At 40.1% G+C, this 23,122-nt stretch overlaps 1 protein-coding gene across 1 annotated transcript in view; it reads left to right on the top strand.

Annotated features, from left to right (window-relative positions):
• Positions 1-6,974: 6,974 nt before the first annotated feature.
• The window catches only part of HCRTR2 (hypocretin receptor 2), a 32,266-nt gene continuing 16,118 nt past the window's right edge, over positions 6,975-23,122 (top strand). The window contains exons 1-4 of the mRNA XM_009094541.4: positions 6,975-7,126; positions 7,328-7,515; positions 20,906-21,084; positions 22,533-22,776. Coding sequence (XP_009092789.2) covers positions 6,975-7,126; positions 7,328-7,515; positions 20,906-21,084; positions 22,533-22,776 — 763 coding nt within the window. The remainder of the gene's footprint in view (positions 7,127-7,327; positions 7,516-20,905; positions 21,085-22,532; positions 22,777-23,122) is intronic.

Genomic DNA, 23,122 nt, shown 5'->3' with positions numbered 1-23,122 from the left:
GGAAAAACACGCAAAGAGCTATTTGTAAACCAGACATAATGACTTGCCTCAGGAAGCTGCTAACTAGCAGCTTGCTCAAAGATAGAAAGTTGGGGAGTATCGTTGCAAACTTGCCTTACCCTCATATTCTCCTCTACTCATCCATTCCTGGCCACTGGCAGAGGTGTAACCAGGACTGGAGGGTTTGCTGGTCTCATGCAACAGGAGGGGTTAGAGAGCAAAGAAAGAACCAGTTAGATGAAAGCAATAGCACGACATAGTTCTTTTATTCTGGTCTTCTGTCAGGAGGCCAGTGAACACAAAGAGAAAAGTACAGGTCACAAGCCTCTCATACTTGTTGGTGTCATTTAGCTTTGATAACACTGGAAGTGATAAGTCCCTTAAAGCCATCTTTGCTGCTGTTCATTTCCCATTCCTAATCTATCTCATCTGCTTAAAATGTCTATGTTGCTAAAGGCAAATCCAATGCTCTAGTCACCATGAAAACATTGCAATAAATCATACATTTTTATGTGCTGAATTCATTTGAAAGGTCTTTATTTCCTTTAAATTAACCAACATATTTATTTTAAAAAAGCTGTGCTCCTCTTCCCTCTTATTCCTCAAAATACTTAGTATGAAAGCATCTATCTTGTCTCAGATCACACTACAGATCCTCTGCTATTTCCAAATGGGTCAGAAGAACATTCTAGGTAAAATTATTATATTTTAAAAGGTTCCATTTCAAGTTATATTTTCTCTGGCTTCAGAGATCTTGACTGCAATGTAGCATTCAAACTGCTTAATTTAACAGCTTTTGTGGACTTGTAATAAATTTGTCTTAGCTTCTACAAAAATTACTTTCAATGCTCACATATATTAATGAAGAAGAGATTTTTTTCTACATATATTAACTTGCTGACTGAAATTAACATTGAGCATGGCTTGACTTAACAAAAAAAAAAAAAAACCAAAAAAAAAAAAAAAACCAAAACCAAAAAAAACCAAACCAAAAAAACAAATAAGCAGACATCTGTTTTTCTGTTTTTCAGCTTCCATAAACAGTTCAGAGACATTTTCAGGAAAGGTGTATTGTAATTTGTTCTATCTATGTTTGGATTTGTGCCCTAATCATTAAATGTATTTGCTTTTAAATATTTGTAGACTTGGTGGAAGAGAGAATACTGCAGATGGTACACACTCATTTTCATATATCAAAACCTTTTTTTTTTTCTTTTTGTAAAAGAATAAAAAGAGGTTTTAAAACCCCTTTTAGTACTTGGCTGTTAATAAGCACATGGACCAAGAAAAGCATGGTAGAGCAGTGTACTTTTTTATATACTTGCATTACACACCTTTGGAAATTATATCTTTAACATGATGTTAGGCAATTCTGTTCCCAGCTGGACAAGAGAGTTTTCACTGAGAATCAGATTCTCATATTGCTTTCAGTTTGTCTGAATTTGAACAACTATGCATTCTATTATTCTAATTTTATTACAGCAGCATAACTCTACTGACATGAATGAAGATACTCCTAATTTACAGTAGAGTGAATGAGTCTAGAATCAGAGTTTTTCACTTCAAATATGTTCTGCATTGGTGAATATTAATAATGAAGATGGCATGAGCCAACCAACAGCTACTTTTTCTTATCTGATCAGTACTAGAAACAGAGCAAATTATCTTAGCGTTGACTTATTTTAATGGTGCTAGTCAGCTAATAAATCAATAGTGTTGTTCATACTCTTGTTATATTGGGGTAATAATATCTTTGCAAATTTTTTAATTGTTTAAATCAAGATTCTGCTTAAGAGGATCCTGCTTTCTGCATTCAAAGAGAAAAATGTCTGAGGTTGCCCAACAAGGGTAATTGTTGGATTCTTCTCATACCCCCAGTTCAAAAAACTTAAGCAGCAGGTTTGAGGACTACCTCTAATGTTAAAATTAGTTTTGAATCTTCAGCTTACAATTCATCACTGAATCGATGCTAAGACTAGAACAGATCTAAAGGAAACATGGTGTTGCAAATGCATTGTGTGGTGGAACATCATTATTTACTTATAAGGGTAACTGATTAATTAATACAAAAAAGTACAGTAAAACATCTTTTTTTTTTTTTGTGGTCCTTTTCACCTCACTGTCTGATGGCCACTATCTTTATCACCCCAAGGAAATTTATGGCTGTATAGATTTCTAACCCTGGCTTTTTCTTTCAGTCTTCCTTTCTTGCTCTTACCTTGTTTCTACTTGCTCATTTATCGTCTTCACTATTTAGTTGATAATAGCCCATCTGCTCCTCAGAAACTACTTATTACTGCTGCCAGGGAGCAGCACCTCCACCTTGAAATACCATTATAGAAGGAAAGACGCCAGAGGATCTTCATGGGCAAAATCTGGAATTTGGCTGGGCAGGATGACTCAAATAAATAAACAATAAGGCTGGTGGTTTTCTACTCTCAGGGGCATCTTTTGTGGAAAAGACAAAAGAAGAGAAAAAAAACTGTTGAAGGAAGGAAGGAAGGAAGGAAGGAAGGAAGGAAGGAAGGAAGGATGAAGGAGCAGGAATGGAAGGAAGGAAGAAGGAGGCATAGGAAGGAAGGCCGAAGGAAGGACGAGGAAGGAAAGGGAAGGAAGGAACAGGAACTAGGAAGGAAGGTCAGGATGGAAGGAAGGAAGGAAGGAAGGAAGGAAGGAAGGAAGGAAGGAAGGAAGGAAGGAAGGAAGGACAGGAAGGATAAGGAAGGAAGGGAAGGAAGGAAGGAAGGAAGGAAGGAAGGAAGGACGGAGGAAGGAAGGAGAGGAAGGAGGAAGGAAGGAAGGAAGGAAGGAAGGAACGGAAGGAAGGAAGGAAGGAAGGAAGGAAGGAGGACAGGAAGGAAGGAGGAAGGAAGGAAGGAAGGAAAGGAAGGAAGGAAGGAAGGAAGGAAGGAAGGAGGAAGGAAGGCAAGGAAGGAAGGAGGAAGGAAGGAAGGAAGGAAGGAAGGAAGGAAGGAAGGAAGGAAGGAAGGAAGGAAGGAAGGAAGGAAGGAAGGAAGGAAGGAAGGAAGGAAGGAAGGAAGGAAGGAAGGAAGGAAGGAAGGAAGGAAGGAAGGAAGGAAAGGAAAGCATTCACACAGTCTGTCTCTACTGCCAGCACAGCTGTCTGTTTCTCTTAAGTGCTTGTGCTCATGTGGTTTGCTTCCCAACAACAAAATCACCTGCTAAAATGTTCAACAAAGGCAGAACAGAAACTTTACACTGAGCTGCCTCTTAAACCAAGTTGCAAAAAATTCAAAATTAATTCTGGCCTGAGAAAAGGGGTCCTGATTGAATATGGTATTTGACTACTATGGAACTAATCCTCTAAATCAAATAGATTTTTAAATGAAAGAGCTAGTCCCTGACAGAAGAAAAAAATGCTACCTATTTGTGTGATTAATAAAAATGCAGGTCTGCAATAAAATCATTGTTATGGAGGGGGAAATGTGTTTGACAAAGCGATAAACTTGGATGCTGAAGTAAGGTTTGTTTATCCTCTATGAATGCCAGTTCCTGTGAGCTATCAGATGCAATAAAGCATAAAATTCTGTTTGATTTATATTCATATGGTCTAATATCATATAGTAAGAGATATTGAAAGCCACAAGATACATCTTCTAGGGCTGGTAATTTAATTTCAGTATTTTTGGATTAGTGATGGAAAGTTGTGGATTAGAAAACATATCAATGTATGTGAACCTTTTAGATAAATAAAGTACCAGAAAGTACTCTCCTGAGATAAGAAGGTTAATAGATATGTCCTTGAATTTAAGGTTCTTTTAAGTGCTTTCTCACCAGTATATTCTTTGATTATAGAAGTTTGCAAAAAACACACTTTAAGCAGGCTTTGAACTGAAAAAAACCCCAACAAACCACCAGTTAAAATAGGAATTACATAATTTTGAACATTTGCCGTACACTTCCATATGAAAGGAACAGATTTAAATTGTTGCACCAAGTTTTATGTAGATAGAATAGTTAAAAGAAAAGATAAATCAGAACTAAAATTCATCAGGGGAATTGATTTAGCTAACACACTTTCACAAATTAGAAAGCCGGGGGGGGACAACCATAATCATATAGTCTGACCTCTTGCATTCCATATCATGTGATTTTTCTGAATTAATTCTCATTTCATCTAGCACTTATCTTTTAGAAAGACATTTGATCTTGATTTTAAAGTGCATAGCAAAAATGGCTGCATTTGGAAACCATTTCCTTGGTAGCTGAGTTTTTGTACATGGTGAATCTTTTCCCTAAGTTTCACACATACTTTAAAATTTAATCTTTTCACAGGTATACTTATTTATAGAACCAAGGATCAAATGAAGCTTTCTGGCTACAGATTCGGGATGAGCATGTGTGTTTAGCTGATTACACCTGATCTTTGGGTCAGGTGTAATCAGCTTCTTCAGGTCAGCTTCTTCAAGGTCATTGAAGAATGAGTATGACAGAACCAAGAACTGATAGTAGGAATCCATAGGCTCAGCAATGATTCTTTGTCTATGTTTTCATTCTGGGATCTGTTAGCTAACCCATTTTTAATCTTTATAATTTGTACTGCACTGATTTCTTTACTAGCCTGCTCCCTGATCAGAATGTGTGGTATCAATCAAAACAAAGTCTTCCTATTCCCTAGAAATCCTGAATTTAGGCAGCTAATTAATCTGCATGATTTATTATTTATGTATTTATCAATCAAATTTGTAATCTTGTTGAATGAATGAGTCTTGTGACAAGTTTTTCAAAAATTCCTGTTTTTTCCAAATATTTATACCTTTTTAATTCCATTCCTTACTATTCATAGGAGTAATAGAATGGCTTGGGTTGGAATGGAAGCGACCTTGAAGATCATCCAGTCCCAACCCCTCTACTATAGGCAAGGAACCTGCCAGCAGACAAGGTTGCTCAAAGCTCCATCCAACCTGACCTTGAAGACTTCCAGGGATGGAATACCCCCAACTTTTCTGGGTAGCCTGTTTCAGTTCCTCAGCACCCCCACAGGAAACAATTTATTCCTGATGTCTAGTATAAACCTACCCTCTTTCAGGTTAAATCCATCCCCCACCTTGTCCTATCACTGCATACTTTTGTCAAAAGTCCCTCTCCATCTTTCTCTTCAGGTACTGGGAAGCTCCAATTAAGTCACCCCTAAGCCATCTCTTTTCCAGCCTGAGTAATCCCATTCTTTTAACCTTTCCTGATAGGAGAGGTGCTTCATCCCCCTGATCACCTCGATGGCACTCCTCCAGACTAGCTCCAAAATGTTGATGTCCTTCCTGTGCTGGGGACCTCAAAGCTGCATGCAGCACTGCAGGTGGAGTCACTACTGGTGACAGAGAAAGAAACTTTATGTCAAAAAAGACGTTACTTGATTTTTTTGGAAACTTGGAAGCAAATAGTGGAATTACAAACATGGAAGCAAGCTGGAGCATGAGCGTCATTGTCTGTTGTTAATTACCAAGTGGTCATTCTCTAAATCTCTTTACCACTAGCATAGACCATGGACAAGCTCCTTAAATAGGACTCTTTTTGTGTTTGAAGTAATTCTGCGTTTCCACATTGTCAGGAGAGTTTAAATCACTTCTCAATATTCATACCTCAACTAACATAATCTTAGGTGCTTTCATTAGCTGCAGAGTATCTAATCTTTGTTTATGGTGTTTTCCAACTCTACCCTTCTAATTGATGTAAGACAGATGCTGATCCTACCTGTATATTTGAGTATATTTCACTCTGTAACATATTTTGACCAAAAGGTTCACTCAAGTTCCCTGTGGAACAGGAAAGAATTTTTTTCTTTGTTTTAGAAGGAACTAAAGCAAAGTGAGCAGGTCTATAGAAATAGGAGGAGGCATTCCAGGTATGCTTCATTGGATTTTGAAGGCAGTAGAGAAGGCTGCACACTGATAAAAAACAATTGGTTAGCCTAAAGTACTGTCTAGAGCTAAGCACTCTATACACAGTGTTAATGAATGAATATCTGCCTCTCTATTATGCTTGTGTTGGAAGTAGAGTGGCATCATAACACTTCCTCCATTTCTATGGAGGTGCAGACCCTGCACTGAAATGCTTGACTGAGCTAGCTGTGGCGTGTCCCGGTAGAAATGGCACTTTTATCAGACTCATTAAATGATTCAGATATGAAGCGAACAGATTGCCTGAACAAGAGGGGATTTTATCAGTCATGGAGGGCAAGTTCAGACCTATCCCTTCTCCTTCAGAGATTGTACACTTGGCAAAGTATGAAAATATTTCAATAAGTAATGACCAGAAGCCAGGAAACCTATCAAGCTGTTTAACTGGCACTTCTAGGTTCTCCTGAACTGCTTTCTGCCAGCTGAGCCCATTTCAGAAAGGCTGAGGGGCAGTTCTGTATTGAGATCCCAAGCTGGATGTCTGAAACATTTTCAGCACAGTGAATGCATGCTAAACTCAAGCTACAGTGAGGTCTCACAATCTTCAAATCCAATGAAACCTCCCATTTATCTGCTCAGCTGTCTTAGGGATTTTCCCACCAGTGTTGGGAAACCCACAGTGTTCCCGTTTTAGCCTAACTTTCAAATCAGCACAGAAATGAGGCAGCCTAGCCTCATTAGCCACTGATTTTTAATGGCTCCTTTAACCCTGTGCTTCCTCCCACCGCAGCCTTCCACAGCCTTTAATTTACAAATATCATGAATATATCTGGAATCTAATGTAGAAAGGTGTAAAGAGAAGTGCTTGTGTAAGAGAGGGTGAGAAACCGAGGAGAAGCCGAGTCAGAAGAGGGATGGGCAAGCTGGACGTAGGGCTGGGGGAGAGATGAGGAGCTGGGGATGAGCTGAAGCGGGAGGAGGAAGAGGGGGGGGAGGCACGCAGGGATGCGGGGGTATGTGAGGGTGCGTGTGCACGGTTTGGGGAACAAAAATCGGCATCGTCTGAATCGAACGTGACTTTTCCAGCGGGGGCGGGTGCACTCCGGCACCTGAGGCATGCAGCCTACCCCGACCAGCCTTTTCCACGACGGTGCAGGGGGTGAAGCCTCCCCCGCGGAGGCTGCACCCCTTGCCCGGTCGGGGAAAAGGCTCGTCAGGGCGCGTTGGGGACCGACGCGGATCCCCAGCCTGTTCCCGCATTGGTTCCCGTAAGTTCCCGCGTCATTTTTCTCCCCACACCCCGCTTTTCGCACTGGCAACCACAAGCCTCGATGGACGGGCGGGAGAAAGCTCGGATGCTCTGAGAGGGTCTGGGTTTGGGTTTGTTGGTTGTTGTTTTTTCTCCAGCCTCCGGAATAACCACTAGGGATGTCCGGAATTCAATCAGAGGATGGTTCCCCTCCGTACAGGAATTGGACGAGTGGGTCGGAACTAAATGAAACGCGGGAGGCTTTTTTAACCCCTTCCTCAGACTACGATGATGAGGAGTTCCTGCGATATCTCTGGAAGGAGTATTTGCATCCCAAGGAATATGAATGGGCTCTGATAGCCGGCTACATCGTCGTATTCATTGTGGCTCTCGTTGGGAACGTCTTGGGTGAGTCGAGCTCCCCAAAACTTCCCGTTCTCCCTTCCCGAGATGGGTTTTGCACGGAGGGTGGCTGGAAACCGGGGTGGGTTTGGCACACCCCGCTGGAAAGGCAGCAGTCCCCAGCCGAGGGGGAAAGTTCGGGCTGCGCGGAAGGGGCCATAAAAACCCACTCCCCCTGCGCGGGCGAGGGGCTGCGCCGGCGGCCGCTGGCGTCCAGGGCCAGGCGCGGGGAGCGGGCTGGCGGAGCGCACCGGGGCGGCCCGGCGACGGAAAGCCGCGGCTGCCGGCCCGCTCCCGCCCCTGTCCCCCGGGCCGAGGTGCTGAACCCTCCCGGCGCGGCGGCGGCGGCTCCGCCTCGCAGCCCGCTCGGCGGATGCTGCTCCCTTGCGGAGCCCCGGCCGGCGCTGGGGATATCGAGCGCGGGGCAATTCTCCCGGGCAGAGACAGGGAAGCGGGGACCAGGACGGTGCCCGGCCCGCCACGGGAACCGGCGGGGTTCCCTCAGCCGCCGGCAGGCGCGGAACGCGCGGCTCCTTCCTCCCGCGGTCGGAGCGGAGCCGTGGGGCGGGGGCGAGGCGGCCCCTCCCGGGCGCTCATTGAGGGAGCGAGGCGGGGCGGCGCCTCTCCTGGAGCCCGCCTCCTCCCGCTTCCATTCATCCTTGAAGAAGGCGGCGGGGGCAGCGGCGCTGCTCGGCGGCCGCCTCGAATGGAGCGGTAGGGGCGCTGGAGTGTGGTGGAGAGCTGAGGAGAGTGAAGGGAGGGAGGGCACGGATGGGCTGTGGCGGCGGGCCGGAGCGGCAGGGCGGTCTGGCCGTCAGCAGCCCTCCCGCTGCCCCCCACCGCTCCTCTTTGCTCCCCATCTCTCCGCTGCGATGCCCAGAGCGCGCTACCGCCCACGGCGGGGGCTCTCGGAACAAGCAGGGGAGGGCGGCCACGCGTGTGCACACATCCTCCCGGGGCGGCCGTGCCCCCTCCCCAGGGCGGCCGTGCCCCCTCCCGAAGGCGGCCGTGCCCCCGCCCGGGCTGCGGGTGGCCGGGGGAGCGGAGCAGGCGCTGCACTCAGTTCTGCGTTTATGAATGGACGCGGTGTGGCCGCCAGGAGCCGGCTCCGCCCGGCGAACCCCTGGGCTGCGGTCAGGCCATTGGCATTCCCTGTGTCCATCCTGTGATCCTGCCGCGAACGGAGCGCGCTGGGCCCCGCCCCGCCATACGGGTCTTTCATTCATGTTTTTCAGAAGGAATTGTGCGTGTCAGGGCTGTCACTGCAAACTCTACAGGCTTCCCGAAGTGAGATGCAAATGAGACTGCAGCCAAAGGCAATATTTTAAGGCATTTTTAAAATTTTCAACGGATTGGTGATTGTGGGTATTTTTTTAGTAATTCTGTAGCGTTGCCCTAAGTGCCTGTGTGCACGTTCGCTCAGTCCATTGCTCGGCAGCCAGCTTGATTGACAGTGTAAACATAATAACCCTGGCAAAGAGGCTTTATTTTAAACTAGGATAAAAGCTGTCCTTCTTCATGATTTTGAGCAAAGACTATTTTAGGAGTACCACCTGTGCTTACCTATTATACTCCACCGATACTGTAGACAAGCTTCAGAATGCCGTTCTCTCACCTGTAAAAATTCAAGGTCAAATCTTCAGCTCTGGGAGCTTTCGCCCTGTTTACACTTTTCCCCTCTGAAAAGCCACGAGAAGAAAAGCTTTCCTCTCTGTGCACTCACAAATAGAGATTATTCCACTATGGATGTGCAGCTGTTCTTTCCTTGCATTTATGTGTATTAACTCTTTGCTTGGGATGGAAACTGGCATCTGACTGCACCCACCTGGATTCCATCTTTTACAAAAGGTGGAATGCCCACCTTTTGTCCTCTGAAATCTCTCTCTCCAAGTTGTAGTACATGGTAGCAAATCTCTGTCTTAAAATGGACAGAGAAGCAACTAAACACCTTTCTGGCCACTCCTCTAAATCACAGTAAATCCTACAAAAGAAAGGATCTATCCTAGATCTATCTGAAAGATCTATCCTAGATCTTTCAGCTTTACAGCTGGACTCAATGATTTTAAAGGTCTTTTCCAACCCAAATGATTCTATGATCCTCCTCAAGCTGTTTGCTCCATATTGCTGGTTCTGTTCATGGAAGAACTGTTTGTGGTCTCTGCAGGTGCTTGGTAGCTGAACTGTCTCATCATTATTCAAGAAAGCTCACACTGCACTGATTGCAGGCTCATGTGATTCTGAGGAGAGAAATGGATGTGGTCTAATGCTCTTTACAAAGACATTTTTGAGGAACTTTTTTACTACATGTGAAATCTGATGTAGAACAGTACACATGTTGATATCTCTGAGAAACTGATTTCTGCTGCTTGAAAAATCCATATCTGAGCTTAATCTGGGATTTAGTCATGGTTCTTCTCAATGAAGAGCAGGACTTCTAAAGAGCACTTTAGTGGCTACTAGTGCTTTACAGTATCATCCTTAATGCTTCATAGTATCATCCTTAATGATGCACTAAGTTTCTTTGCTTACATTTGCCCAGTGTTGCAGAGCTCATGGTGCGTGGAATCAATGCTTTGGTTCTATTTTTAACACATCCTATTCAAATAACATTTAAGTCACTGGGGAAAACCCTCCCTTTCCCTGTGTGGTGCTGAAAATTATATTTCTTTTTCTTATCTTGGTTTGTGCACTCACATGGGATAAGGGGAGTCCCAGAAATTGTATCTGTGCAAGAGGAAGGCACAGCACATTCCTTAGATATTAGTAATAAACTGGATTGAAGCATTCTGACAGTTAATTAACAACCAAGGGTAGAATCAGGAGCTTGAACTTTGATTGACATGTATTGGGTTCTTGAGTGAGATACACAGCAGGAATTCCACTAATAATAGCATATAACAAGGGCTGCATTGCTATTTGGCTTTCAATTTAATTAGGAGAGTTGACACAAACTGTCCAAGCTGCTGCACAAACCAGCTAAAGCGAAAAACATTAGCAAGTTGCTGTTTGAATGCAGGTTTCAGTATTGCACACAGTGCTTCATGTCAACCATTCTCTTGTATGTCTGGGTTGGCTGCTCATCAGGTATTTCAGTGTAAGTCAAGGAAAGGAAGCAGATTTTAAGATGATTTTGTGATATATTTACATGAACATTAAGGGAATCTGAAATCTAGATGGCCAGATCAGTATGATGATATATCCTATTTTCTTCTTCACTTGGTCACTATTTATCACTAGAAGCAGAACAAGTGTGGAGGGTAAGGATTTTCTGTTTTGCAAATAAGACCAAAAATTTTCTTTGCTACTCCAGATCAGTGAAACTCTTGCAATTTCTTTGCACACCTAATGCAAAATGTAGAACTTCTTAATGTAGAATGTATGTTGACTGTAAAGACCTCTTTCTTCTTTATTTGAAAATAGGCCATTAAAAACATTGCTTGAAAATAGGAAACTAGATAATAAAGAAGAAAAGATATTTTTAGCATGTCTGGAGGTCTCTGGCTGCTGATGCCATTCCAGGCTGATTGGTTGCAGCAGTTAATAACTGGAGTAAGACTACAAGGTAATGTACAACTACATATGTTTAATTCTGTTTATACCTATGAAGAATGCAAATGACCCTTGTTGAAGTTATTCATTCACATGGGTCAGGATTTTTCTAATGAAATGGCTTCTCTCAGGGAACATGCATTCATCAAAATGAAAATGTGCAGCAGAGATCACTTGGTTTGATCAAGGACTGCAGGCAAAACAAGCAACCTTCTGGCATCCCACCAGCTGGGCTGCTGGGGCTCTTGGCAGGAGCTGCAGTCTTTAGCACATACAGCCTGCCAGTGCCCAGCTTGAAAGTCCTCAACACTGCTGGCTTCCAAGGGTAACAGACCATGCAGTACATCAGTGAGAAGTCTCAGCAACTTTATTTACTCACACAGTTTGGTGATACTTGTTATTCATTCCAAGTCAGAAAGAGATTGGGAGAGACTTACCCCTCCCTGGATAGATGTATTATTTATTATCTGTTTTACAGTAACTGCTAGTTTTGCTGAGATCTGTAAGAACCCAACTATGCTCCTTTCTTCAAAGAGTTCATAGTCTGACTCATAGAGTTCAACAGCCTCTATTTGATTTTTCTAGGGCTAGAGCAGAAAAAATCAGTGTATAGCTCTAACACCTGAGTCCTGCTCAATGCCTATGAATAGGCAGCTCTCTCAAATGCTGCTCTGTTGTAATTTTAAAGATATCCAGTGAATACTGAGGCATACATGCCTATGTTAGTAGAATTGGATGAGTCATGTATTCTCTTAAATGATCTTCATGAATCCTATTTTGTTGCTGTAGATGAGGAAAATTTCATTTAATTACATTTTAAATTATTATATTTCTTTTTTTTTCAGATTCCTTAGGGAACCTGGCATTGAAAGACTTTGTTTGTAATATCAGCATGAGAGTCACCTTTATCTGTTGGATGAATAACTAGAATGGCTTTATCACTGTTAGGAAGACAGCACATAGGAAATGAGACAATATGTATATCCTTTTTCTACCTATGATAGAGAAAGAATGAGCTCAATTTATAGAAGAGTTTGAGTATCAACTGAAATACATTGGTATTTGCATAATATAGTGATTACTCACCATTTTTCAAAACTAAAAAATTGAAGGGTTTGGTTTTTTATTTTGTTTTGTTTTGTTTATAAAGCATATGTTATTTTTGGTGTTGCATGTCAAGTTTCTTTGTTTTCTTGGACATAAGCAGCTGACTTACTACCTGTTTCACAAGTGGAATGTGTCAGAAAAGAACTGTGATGGACTGTTCCCCAGGGGAAGGGGTGCCAGGAGCTGAGGGCAGCAGCAAGACTGACAGGGCAGTGTACTCACCAACACAGTCCCACAGTGCCTGAGAGCTTGGTAGCTCTAAGGATGTTTACCAGGTTTCAGTCACCTCCCAGCAACCACCAGACAAATCTATTCTGATGAAACAGGTCTGAGGTTAAGCCAGAAAATCAAGTCAATGGATGAGTTTTACAATCAAATTCAGCAAGGCAAAACCATGCTTGTAACCTGATCTTTGCCTGAGCCTAGTGTGAGAGCCTGAGCTTAAATGCTGCTCTGGGGCAAAAGGCTGACTCCCAAAAGAGTACTCCAAAACTCCAAAAGCTCTGTTCCCAGAAGCCTGGTCCCAGCTCTGGCTGCCCCTACCAGAGCTGTCCTTCAGCATGGACAGCCAGCTCCTGAGCAGAGGCACAGGTTGCAGAGCCTGGGGGTGCACTCAGCTCTGACAGAACTGTGCTCTTTCTCCTGGTTCTTAGCACAGTAGGACTGCAAGGATGACAAGGATTTTAGCTAGTTTGTGGAATGTTGTATTGACAATGAGGATCTGTGATACAGATTCAGAAGTTGTATAATATGCAAGATATTTGCTGGAACATGTCACTAGCATAGTGAATTGTATTTTCTTTGGATATCCTGCAGAAAAGGCACTAAGTCTTACATCTCCAGTGGACATGGAAAGGTTTTTCCTAGTGAAACTCATGTTGCAGTGACTGATGGATGCTTTTTGAAGCATATTTTTTCAAAGTTGCACAGCATTTCAGCTGTGAAACACACTTTCATTTTAATGTCATGCAGCTTTCAACTGAATCAGCCAAGTGTGAAATCTTTTTATCATAGTGTCATTTACAGTATGACATCTAAATTTCTGACTCTTCCACCTGTAATAGGAAGTGTAGATAAAGATTTTGTAGGCTTTATTTGTAATAATATCAATTATTATTATTAAACATCTAGTCAATCAGTATAGCCAGCTCTGCAGAGATGACTGGGTTTGCCAGTTAATACTGGTAATGACTGGGGGGTGGGGGCTGGATATTTTAAACCAATCTGTCAGTCTTAATCAATACAGTTAGATTAGGAAAACTCAGTGATGGAACATTTCACTTTCTCCAGAGCTGACAAAACCAGGCATTTTGGGCAGTCTGTTTTTATAGCATAGCTGATTCTCTGCTAATAACTTCCATTTCCATTAGATTGTTGAATGCCTAAGATTATGTAATGTGGCCGAGTAGAAAATTATTCCAGTGCCAATTTGATGGTTGTGCTTTTACTCCTCGTTGTGATCCACAGAAATAAGCTTCCACTACACAAAATTCAGTTCTTGTTTTCTTCTCTAAAGCCTTGATAAGCCAGTTCTTAAGAAGTAGAAGTGTGCTGGAGCACATGAATAACCCAAACCCCACAACTCTTTACTCTTTGGTACAATAGAACATGTGGTAGTGTTCTGTTGTACCTCAGAAAACATATTGCTGCAAGCAAACTAGTTGCTGTTGCCTGGTTTTTTATTTATGTAGATCCTCACTGTCTTTTGTGGGTGACAGTTCCCCATTAGTACATCCCAATGAAACTGATGTTCAACAAAATACTTTGGGATTTCATGCGTTCTGTGTTATTCAACTACATTTGTTACAGTTTTGGCATTTTTCCTGTGTGATGGAACCTACACATGCACACTTGTTTATATGTGATACATAGGGAGCATGACCTAGCCACCTGCTCCTTTTGTCATGCTTCTAAGAATTTCTTCACACATGTTTGAACACATTTAGTGTTTCCTGTTGATGAGGAGCTATTGCCTCACTGGTAGGCCATGTAATTCCTTTGCTCAGAGTATTGTCTGTCTTTTTAGCTATCACATCATGTATTCAAGGACAGTTCTTATCTGCCAGGCATTGTTACCAGACACAGGATTTTTTTTTTCAGTATTTCCTTTATAATAAACATTGTATAAAACAGTGTATTTTCTTTGTAAAGAAAATACTTTCATTACTTTTCAATGTAAGCCTGGTCTCATGTTGGTCTCCTTTCTTTCAGATAAGATTAGTTATGTAAAAATGAAGTAATGTATGAGTTTAGAGCTGAATAGTGGGTAAGAGATGGACAGCCTAAGGATTAGATAGCTCCCTATTCACAGAAGATATTGCTTTGTTTTAGATCTTTTGTTCTCATTGCTGGTTTCAAAGACCCCTAATTAAATATCCTCTGCAATTTAAAGTGTTTCTTTCCCCTTAATCAAGATCATCAATGAAATTATTGAAAGACTCATGAGAAGCCTTCCTAATATAAGTTTACTCTTAAGCACCTAATTTTTAGACTTTTAAGTTAAAGCAGAAGAATCCTTAATCAGGAGTCATTCATAATGAAGGTAGTTTGAATGACAACATTTTTCCTTCCAGCAGTATACATTCACTGTTTTCACAGGGGATCTAGCTCTCCAAAATTCTCTTGTGTTGAAAGGAAGGCTAAGTAGATATGCTACCAAACCCCACCACTCAGACCTTGATTTGCAGCAGGTAATATCACCAGAAGAGAACAAGAGGAAGAATTCCATATAGAGAAGCAATTAATTGTGAGGAGAAAACAATTGGGGGTGGGTGGGTTAGGAGATAGAGAATAAATAATGTATAATTTAAAACTATTTATCCCATGTTTTGTCACTGGTTGTAAAATACTGTGAAAGAGTAAAGTTTTTTAGAAGCTCTCTGCCTAATGCATTTGGAGATGCTGATTGCCAGGTCTTATAATCACAGCATCAGTTCCAAATAACTTCTGGATGACTATATTATGATATTTCAGTCAAACAGTTGTGAGACTGAATTACCAAAGCAAAATAAAATCATCGTAGTTTAGAATGAAATATGATAATTCTTTGTTTACTTCCATCTGGGATTTATTATTCATCAAAAATTAGATAAGAGATAAAGTGGTTCCTCTATATAAGAAAATGTCATTTATTGCTGGTTATGGAAATTACATTTCTATTTTGGCCAGGAAGTTGCACTGAAAGATGACCCACTCAATAAGAGGTTGACAAGACTTCTGGAGTGTAAGGGAAATGATTTAGGGTTGACATGTAGAAAAAAAAATGACAGCTGACCCAGGAATCCACCAGTGGAAGGACTGCAGCACAGTGTTTAATATGCTCAAGACAGCATAAATCTTCCAGGAGGCAAGCAGCTGCACTTTATACCAGATGGAGCCTTTTTATTGTTTTCATATTCAGCTTGAGATACAATGAGCTGTGCTAATTGATTAAACACCATTACAGCCTCTAATTAAAATGCCTCAGGACACTAAACCGCAGGGACTAAATTTGTAGGTGAAAAATACCAATCTCACTATATTGTCACATTAGAGAAGGTTTTTTTCTTCAGGAATATGAGGTGAAGCTTTCTTGGTGGATTTCTAATAGCAATCCATCTTAAATTTTAACTTTGATTTCAACCTTTTATTTTTTTGTCCTTGTTGGGACTTTCCTGTGAGACTTTTTTGGGGAGTGGGAGGTAGTGTTTGGAGGATGGGTCCAGAAAGCGGCTCCGTTGTCACAGAACTGTCCTGGCTTCTGGAGAGCCTCCACAAATTTTTCCAAAGGCTTTCAGCCCGGCGACTCCAGCTGGTTTCCGAGCCTTTACTGACACTGTGTGGAAGAGGTGGGAACAACAAGTGCTTCGCTTTTTAAAGCTCTGCTGAAGTCTGGAAAGTGAAGGGAAGTGTCCCCGGTGAGACGAAGGACCTGGGGCAGTCTGACAGCCATTAGAAAAGCAGCTGCCCCCTGTGAAGCCTGGCCTGCCTGTTTGCTCTCGCAGGAGTAGCTCTGACTCCGACTGGTTTTGTAAAAGCAAAACTATGGAAAATAATACAAGACATTGGACAGGTAATTAGGTTCCATTAGCAGTAGGGAAAATCATGCACAGCAGAAGTGTGTTTCATAACTGCTTTTTTACATTTCTCCCCTTTCTAATCCTCTTTTCTTCAGTGTCTGTGTTAACACCACTTTCCCCACATTCTTTCTCAGTCCCATTTATAGCTAGGAACATCAAAGGCTGCATAAAAGCTTTGCACATAATGTTAAATTGAAGTTTTATTAAATTATTTTTCTATTTCACAGATTTTTTGATGGAAGTCTAAAGAGCTTAGTTTGGGCCACTCTCCTGTGTTCCAGCTAAACAGGCATCCTGTTAACGCCATGGTATCTCCAAAGCTTTTTAGGAGGGCTGCTGCTGGCCTCATCTCCTATTTTATGATTTTGAAGTACTTTTTGGTAAAATACACTCCCAACTGAGAATCTTTACTACCTTTCTTATCCTTTCTTCTGTTCTTCAAGATAAGTGGAAATTCACAGCTCTCTGCTATTTCTGTTTGAGTAGGCAGATGGCATTTCACCTCCATGGAACTTTCTTTCCCTAGCATCTTACTCAAGTGTTTCTGTGTGAGCTGAGTGCTTCTCTGTAAAACTGCCTGGGATGAAAATGTGTAACTAAAGGAGTGTATAGAGTGGAGAGTATATTAAATTCTTTTGTTCTGACACTTAACTAGCTGCACAATATTCAGTGGCATAGTCAAACTATTTTTCATGCCTATAAAATAGCAGGTTTTGAGCACAGGCTAGAGAATCTTTCTTGATTCTAGATGCTAGAACACCATTAATGAAGCTATTGTCCAAGACTACTGAGTAACCTTGGGCTATAGTAAACTCAGAAAGAGTGAGTCTGGAAGGAATGTATTCAACTAACTTTATGTCATTTAGGACTTAGGAATTTTTATCATTCTGTCCTATTCAAATAACTTGTAGCAGATCCTCACAGCTTTTTAGCCTTGCACTGAAAAAAAACATTACCTATGCTTGTGGCAGGTTCAAAACAGTACTGCAAACAGCAAAGGGCAATGAGGGCAGAGAAAGCTGGCTTGGTTTCAAAATACTTCTTCCTCAGAGGCTTTTTTTCACAAGCTCTCTCTTTTTCTTTTTTCTTTCTTTTTTTTTTTTTTTTTTAATACGTTCATGGAATGAGTTTCTGGGATCTTTAATTATTATGGTAGTATGTAAATACTTATGTAAACTTAAAGCTGATTAAGGTGCTCTTGTGCTATGTGCCATAAAAAGAATGGGAAATATTTTGTGCTGTGAAGAAGAGAAGAGGTCAAAAGTGGAAATGTACAAGCATAAGCAGAGAAATATAAAGTTATAAATTGTCTTGCATTTCTATGCTTGTAAGCTATCAGGCTTTTTCTTCTTCCTGGTGCCTATCTCCACAGATTGGAATTCAAGGAAATTCAGGGTAGTTTCTGTGCCTTGGCTTTCCTGAGCACTGCTACATCCTGGGTAGCAAAAGGCACAGTCTTTTACGTTACTCTGAGGAGCAGCAAATACTGAAGTTCATCTGAATTCCATGTGTCAAGCCAGTGGGATCTGGAAGGTTTAGTACACAACAGGGAATTAGGAGTCCAAGTTTCTCATTCTGTGCTTGATTTACTGTAGGGCCTTTAACAACTTCTGTTCTGCACTTCACTTTCTTTGTGTCAGAGATGAAAATGGTAGTAATTCTTAGATCTCTGGGGTATCACAAGGTTTCATTTGCTCATACAGCCTTGAACTCGACATGCAGAATGCTATGAATTGATTTCTGATACAGCTGGCTGCCAGTGAGATTGACCTCATATTTGTCAATTTAATGGATTTGTTTTACCAGAAATAATGTTTCTGTTCAGGTCTTTTTCACACGGACCAGCACGGGAATGGGAATAGGCCTGGTCAAAGACCAAACATATCTGCTTAAACCTTGCACCTTTAGGCACTGACATCCATGGCTGTAAATTATGTACCTGTCTGAACTGGATAGAACACTGGACTGTTCAAACTATAACATGAGGAGAAAAGTAGCCAAACTCTGAACTTTTATGCAACTTTTTATTTAATTTTTGTCTGTTGATAAAAACAATAAGAAGTACAGAAAATCATTGCCACTTAACTTCAACTTTTGTCCAAGTAAAGACAGGACCATACTCTCAATATGAATTGTGCTTAAGACAAAGAACCAGCCATAAGTAAATGTCCAGATCTTGAAATTTTTAGAGTTAAATATTTAAATTATCTAAAGTGAAACGTTTTTTTTTTGCATTTTTTTCCCCAGCATTGCACTTCCAACTGCAAACAATGTTCCAGAGGGGCAGCAATGTATTCGTGGGTGCTGCCTCTGTACTGTCAGACTGTAACTGTGGTAACCCCATGCACAAGTGACAGTGATAAAGCTCTGATTTGTTATGTTGTAATTATCATGCAATGCTGTAGAAATAATTACTTTGGTAGTTACTTTAAATCTTCCAAATGAGAAGAAAATACAATCAATATGATGTTTCCTTTAAGCCTTTAATTTATAAGCCTAGCCTTTCAGGTATCTGAGGCCAAAACTAAGAAAACCTGAAATTCTGTATTCAGGAAGAAAACAGTAGAAGAAATTTATTATGTATTCTTTTCAAAACCAGTCCAAGAACAGTGAAGATCTTTTTAGAGAGATTTTAATTTGCATTTATGACAGCATGATACATATGTAACAAAAATTAAATTGATACAAGCGACAGAATCCAGAGCTATTTCTGCAACACATTAAAATATATGAAGAGCATATGCTGCATCACAACAGAGATTTTAGATGAATCTTGGAAGCCTAAATCTTAAGAAGATAGTTGATAAAATCTGGTCTTAGAGAAACTGAAGGCCACCTAGCCTCTCCCTTTCTCTGTGTCCTAGTCTGTGTCTAAACATATCCCCCATGAAGAAGTACTGCAATCTCAGCTCCTGCCACTGCCCTGGTAAGATCTTGAAAGTGTATTCTGCCAGTTTTGGTCACTGCACTCTCACCAGAAAGGTTCAATTCCATCTGAAAGTGTCCAGAGAGCAGCAACAAAGATGGTTGCAGAAGTTCAAGGAATGACTAAGAATAAAAGATAAAGAGCTCTGAAGTTCTGAGGAAATGTATAACAAAAATCCTTACATATGTGAAGCATTGCTACAGGACAAAAAAAACCTCTTCCTCATTTCTGCCTATGTGCAGAAAAAAAAGTATATAAATAGCAGCAAAATAAAAGTAGATTAGACATGAGAAGATTTTTTTTTTTTTGTAGGGAAGATAATGAAACAATGCAACACATTTAAGAGATGTGTTTTATCTTCAAATGTAACACATTTTCAAATGTAAACTTGCCAACAGTTGCTTAGTTGTAGTCTTGCTGTAGTTGTATTGCTCTAGAGACATAAGGCAAGATTTGTGGAATGAAGTAATATATTTTATGAGATCAATTGATACAGCTGGAAGATAGACAGAAGCTTTCAGGCACATCATCCTTCTTAGGATCTAAAGAAGCATCTGATCTCAAGAGCCTATGTGCCTTAAAGTCTGTGTAATTTTTTTTCCATCTGTTTTAAATATAACAGAGTGTCTTAACTCTCACAGATTCTATTTTAGATTTGGGCAACCTCTTGAGGACCTTTTTAGCTCAATTTTTTAACATTCTCTGATCTGTTTAGTATATCTAAATTAAGCACTGTGCTATATCCTGACAGATTAGGAGACTTTGAATCTTCATCTGAATGTGCATGATGAATGAATAATTGTTTGCAGGGAAGACCCTTTGATGTACAGTGAATTGTATTCTTGTCTTACAAAAAGTATTGTGGTGTTTCTGGAAAATTTTGGGCATTAGTTTTTAAAGATCTTTGGGTGAAAGAACTTAAAAATCTAAATAATTCAAATGCTTTTGATTGCACCAGTCACTCAGGGTTTGACCTTCTGAAATTATTTTTAAAATTACTTTTCTGCTACTTTCCTAGACTTAATTATGGCATTTTTAATTCAGCAGCTTATGAATTTAGTGTAGTGATTTTAAAGATTGATTTGCCTCATTTCTAAAAGTCTTTCAGTTTGAAAAAGAGTGACATAAAATATACAAAACAAGCTTTAAAGGCATATCTTATAAAGTGCCTGCTACATGCTGCTTTTGATCATCATCAAAAATGTAACATTTAACACAGCAAAAATTACTTTTATTAACTTAATTCAAATCAGTTATCCAGAAAATCCTTACAGATTCTCTGCACATGTTTTTATATTAAATCCAGAAAAATATTTTACAAAATTATATTTGTACAGCTTACAAGATTCTGCATTGTAGTAATTGATTTAAGCATCATGCTATCATAAGAAAATAGATAAACATTTAAAAGTATAGATGAGTATTGCTGTAGAGTAGAGCCAATGGCTGGAAAGAGAAATGAAGAAAGTTGTATGAGTAGTTACTGAAGATTAACTAGCAGAGAAGTAAGATGTTTATATATTGGATTATTTCCCACCCTGCAGTCTGTGGAAAGCTATTCTTTGTGAATCAAGAATCTCTCTACATGTACCCTCTTGTTTCCACTCTAAAAGAAACACATGGTTCTTGCACACTCAGATATTCTGTGTTAAACAAAGGACACAAACATTTCCTTAATTCCACAAAGTCAAATGTTTTCCTCTTAAAGCCTTTCCTAAGTCATTTCCATCTGACTAACTTGTCTTTCCAAATTCAGTTTGCCTTGCAGTGTGGAAGAATCACCACATGCGGACCGTTACCAACTATTTCATTGTGAATCTTTCTCTGGCTGACATTCTGGTCACAATTACTTGTCTTCCAGCAACTTTAGTTGTGGACATCACAGAAACGTGGTTCTTTGGGCAGACCCTCTGCAAAGTGATTCCCTACTTACAGGTATTATTTTTCTGTTTGTGTACACATTAGCCATGTTAGGAAAACCAGAAATGACAACAGTATCTTCCTAATATTTCTAATCCAATGGAAGTCCATACCTGATACTGAGTAGCTATCTCAGAGTACATGCTGAGGCCTAAAAGACTCTTCCACTTGGGAATATGATTATGCACAATAAAGGCTGGTTTTCATCCATCTGATTGTTGGACTTTGGCAATACATCTTTTGGGGTATTTTTCTGATGCTCTTTACTTTTTGTGATATTTTTGATAATTCAGAAGGGATGTAAAGCAATAAAAATATCTGTAAATAGAAATAAAGTCATTAATATTCTCTCTGTGTGGATCTGAACAGCTACACAACTGTCCAGGACAGAGAATCCAACTTCTGAAGGCAGTATGGGCTTTTTTTATGTTTACTGAATTTGTTTCAAAGTATCCAGGTTCCCTGGGACTTGATTATTGCCTTAAGCAGTAATTGCTTCTCATTTACCCCTGGACTTAACTAATTTTGAAAAAAATTGCAACAAAATGATTGATAAATACCTTTTCTAAGAATAGGTGTATGGATGAACTGACTGGATAAACTAGAATGACAAGTGCTTGGCTTTGTAGTCATTAAAATTCAGAAGAATTAAGCAGTCCTCAGAATGCATGCAGATCATCAGCTCTGTGCCTCCAGCACAATTTATATTTGCAGAAGAAACCTTGATGGCCAAAGAACCATTTTGTCAAAGGCAAAGTTCTCCAGCAGCTATGAGCTCTACTTGATACAATCAAAATCACAACTTTTTTTTTTTTTTCAAAATCTCCATTCTACTGAAAGAAAATCTGAAGAGTGAGTGATCACCAAGTATACAAATTAAAACAATGAGACTGAAGTGACAGATTATTTCCTTTACTGAATAAAAGGTAAAATGTCTTAGTCTACCTTAAGCTGATTGTTGTCAAGGTCTTTTCCATGAGATCTTGAGTTTTATTGTTCTTGTAAAAACAAAAAGCAAAATGATGGCTCTGGTATGCTATTAGAACATAGAAACCAACAAATATTTTTTCTACAAAGAAAAAAGATAAAATTCATTGTCTAATATTTTAAAAGCTTTTTTCAGATAAAGTTTTATACATTCCCAGTTGATTAAATTTTCTATTTCAAAATTTGATTTTTTATTTTTGCAACACCTATTCTGTTTAGTAGCATCTTAATGTGTGAATTGTCTTGAGGATTCTAGTAGGAGTACAGCAGATGAGGATATCTGTTGTAATTCTGTAAGTTATTTTAAAACAGGTCTTTTTTTCTGGGAGTCTGTTTAACAATTGCAGATAAAGAACTAACTAGGCTGAAAATATAAATAATTTTTAAAACTCTGGGGGGAAAGTATGATAAATAATTTTCAAAACTCCAAGTAAAAACCCCACATTTATATTTATGTAATATTTCTTTTTCTTTAGACAGTTTCAGTATCTGTGTCTGTCCTAACACTCAGCTGCATTGCTTTGGATCGATGGTATGCGATTTGTCACCCTTTGATGTTCAAAAGCACAGCCAAACGAGCAAGGAACAGCATTATAATTATCTGGATTGTGTCCTGCATCATAATGATTCCTCAGGCTATTGTTATGGAGTGCAGCAGCGTGTTCCCAGGATTAGCCAATAAAACCACCTTGTTCACAGTGTGTGATGAGCACTGGGGAGGTGAGTCTGTCAGTGACCATACAAGCTGACTTCGTACTGCTATAAAGTAATCAAAATATCAGGAGGTGTTAAATGAAGCAATCAAAATGTCAGGAGATGTTAATATGAAGTCAACTCGTATAAACATAACACAAAATGTTCTTGATTATATAAACTTTCCAGGAACTATAATTTTTTCAAATTTTGTGAAACTTCTGTGAATTTCTTTTGTGTTGTTGAGGCTTAAAATATGTTTTAAATGAATTTTAAATGAATGAGGCTGACTAGTGTCTTGACCATGTTAATGCTTCCCAGAGGGTAGAAATGTTCCCACCCTTCAATGCTCATGCTTATGTAATTCTGTGAC

The sequence above is a fragment of the Serinus canaria genome, chromosome 3 (genome assembly GCF_022539315.1).
Source record: "Serinus canaria isolate serCan28SL12 chromosome 3, serCan2020, whole genome shotgun sequence".
NCBI classification, from domain to species: domain Eukaryota; kingdom Metazoa; phylum Chordata; class Aves; order Passeriformes; family Fringillidae; genus Serinus; species Serinus canaria.
This window is presented reverse-complemented; position numbering and strand designations above follow the sequence as displayed.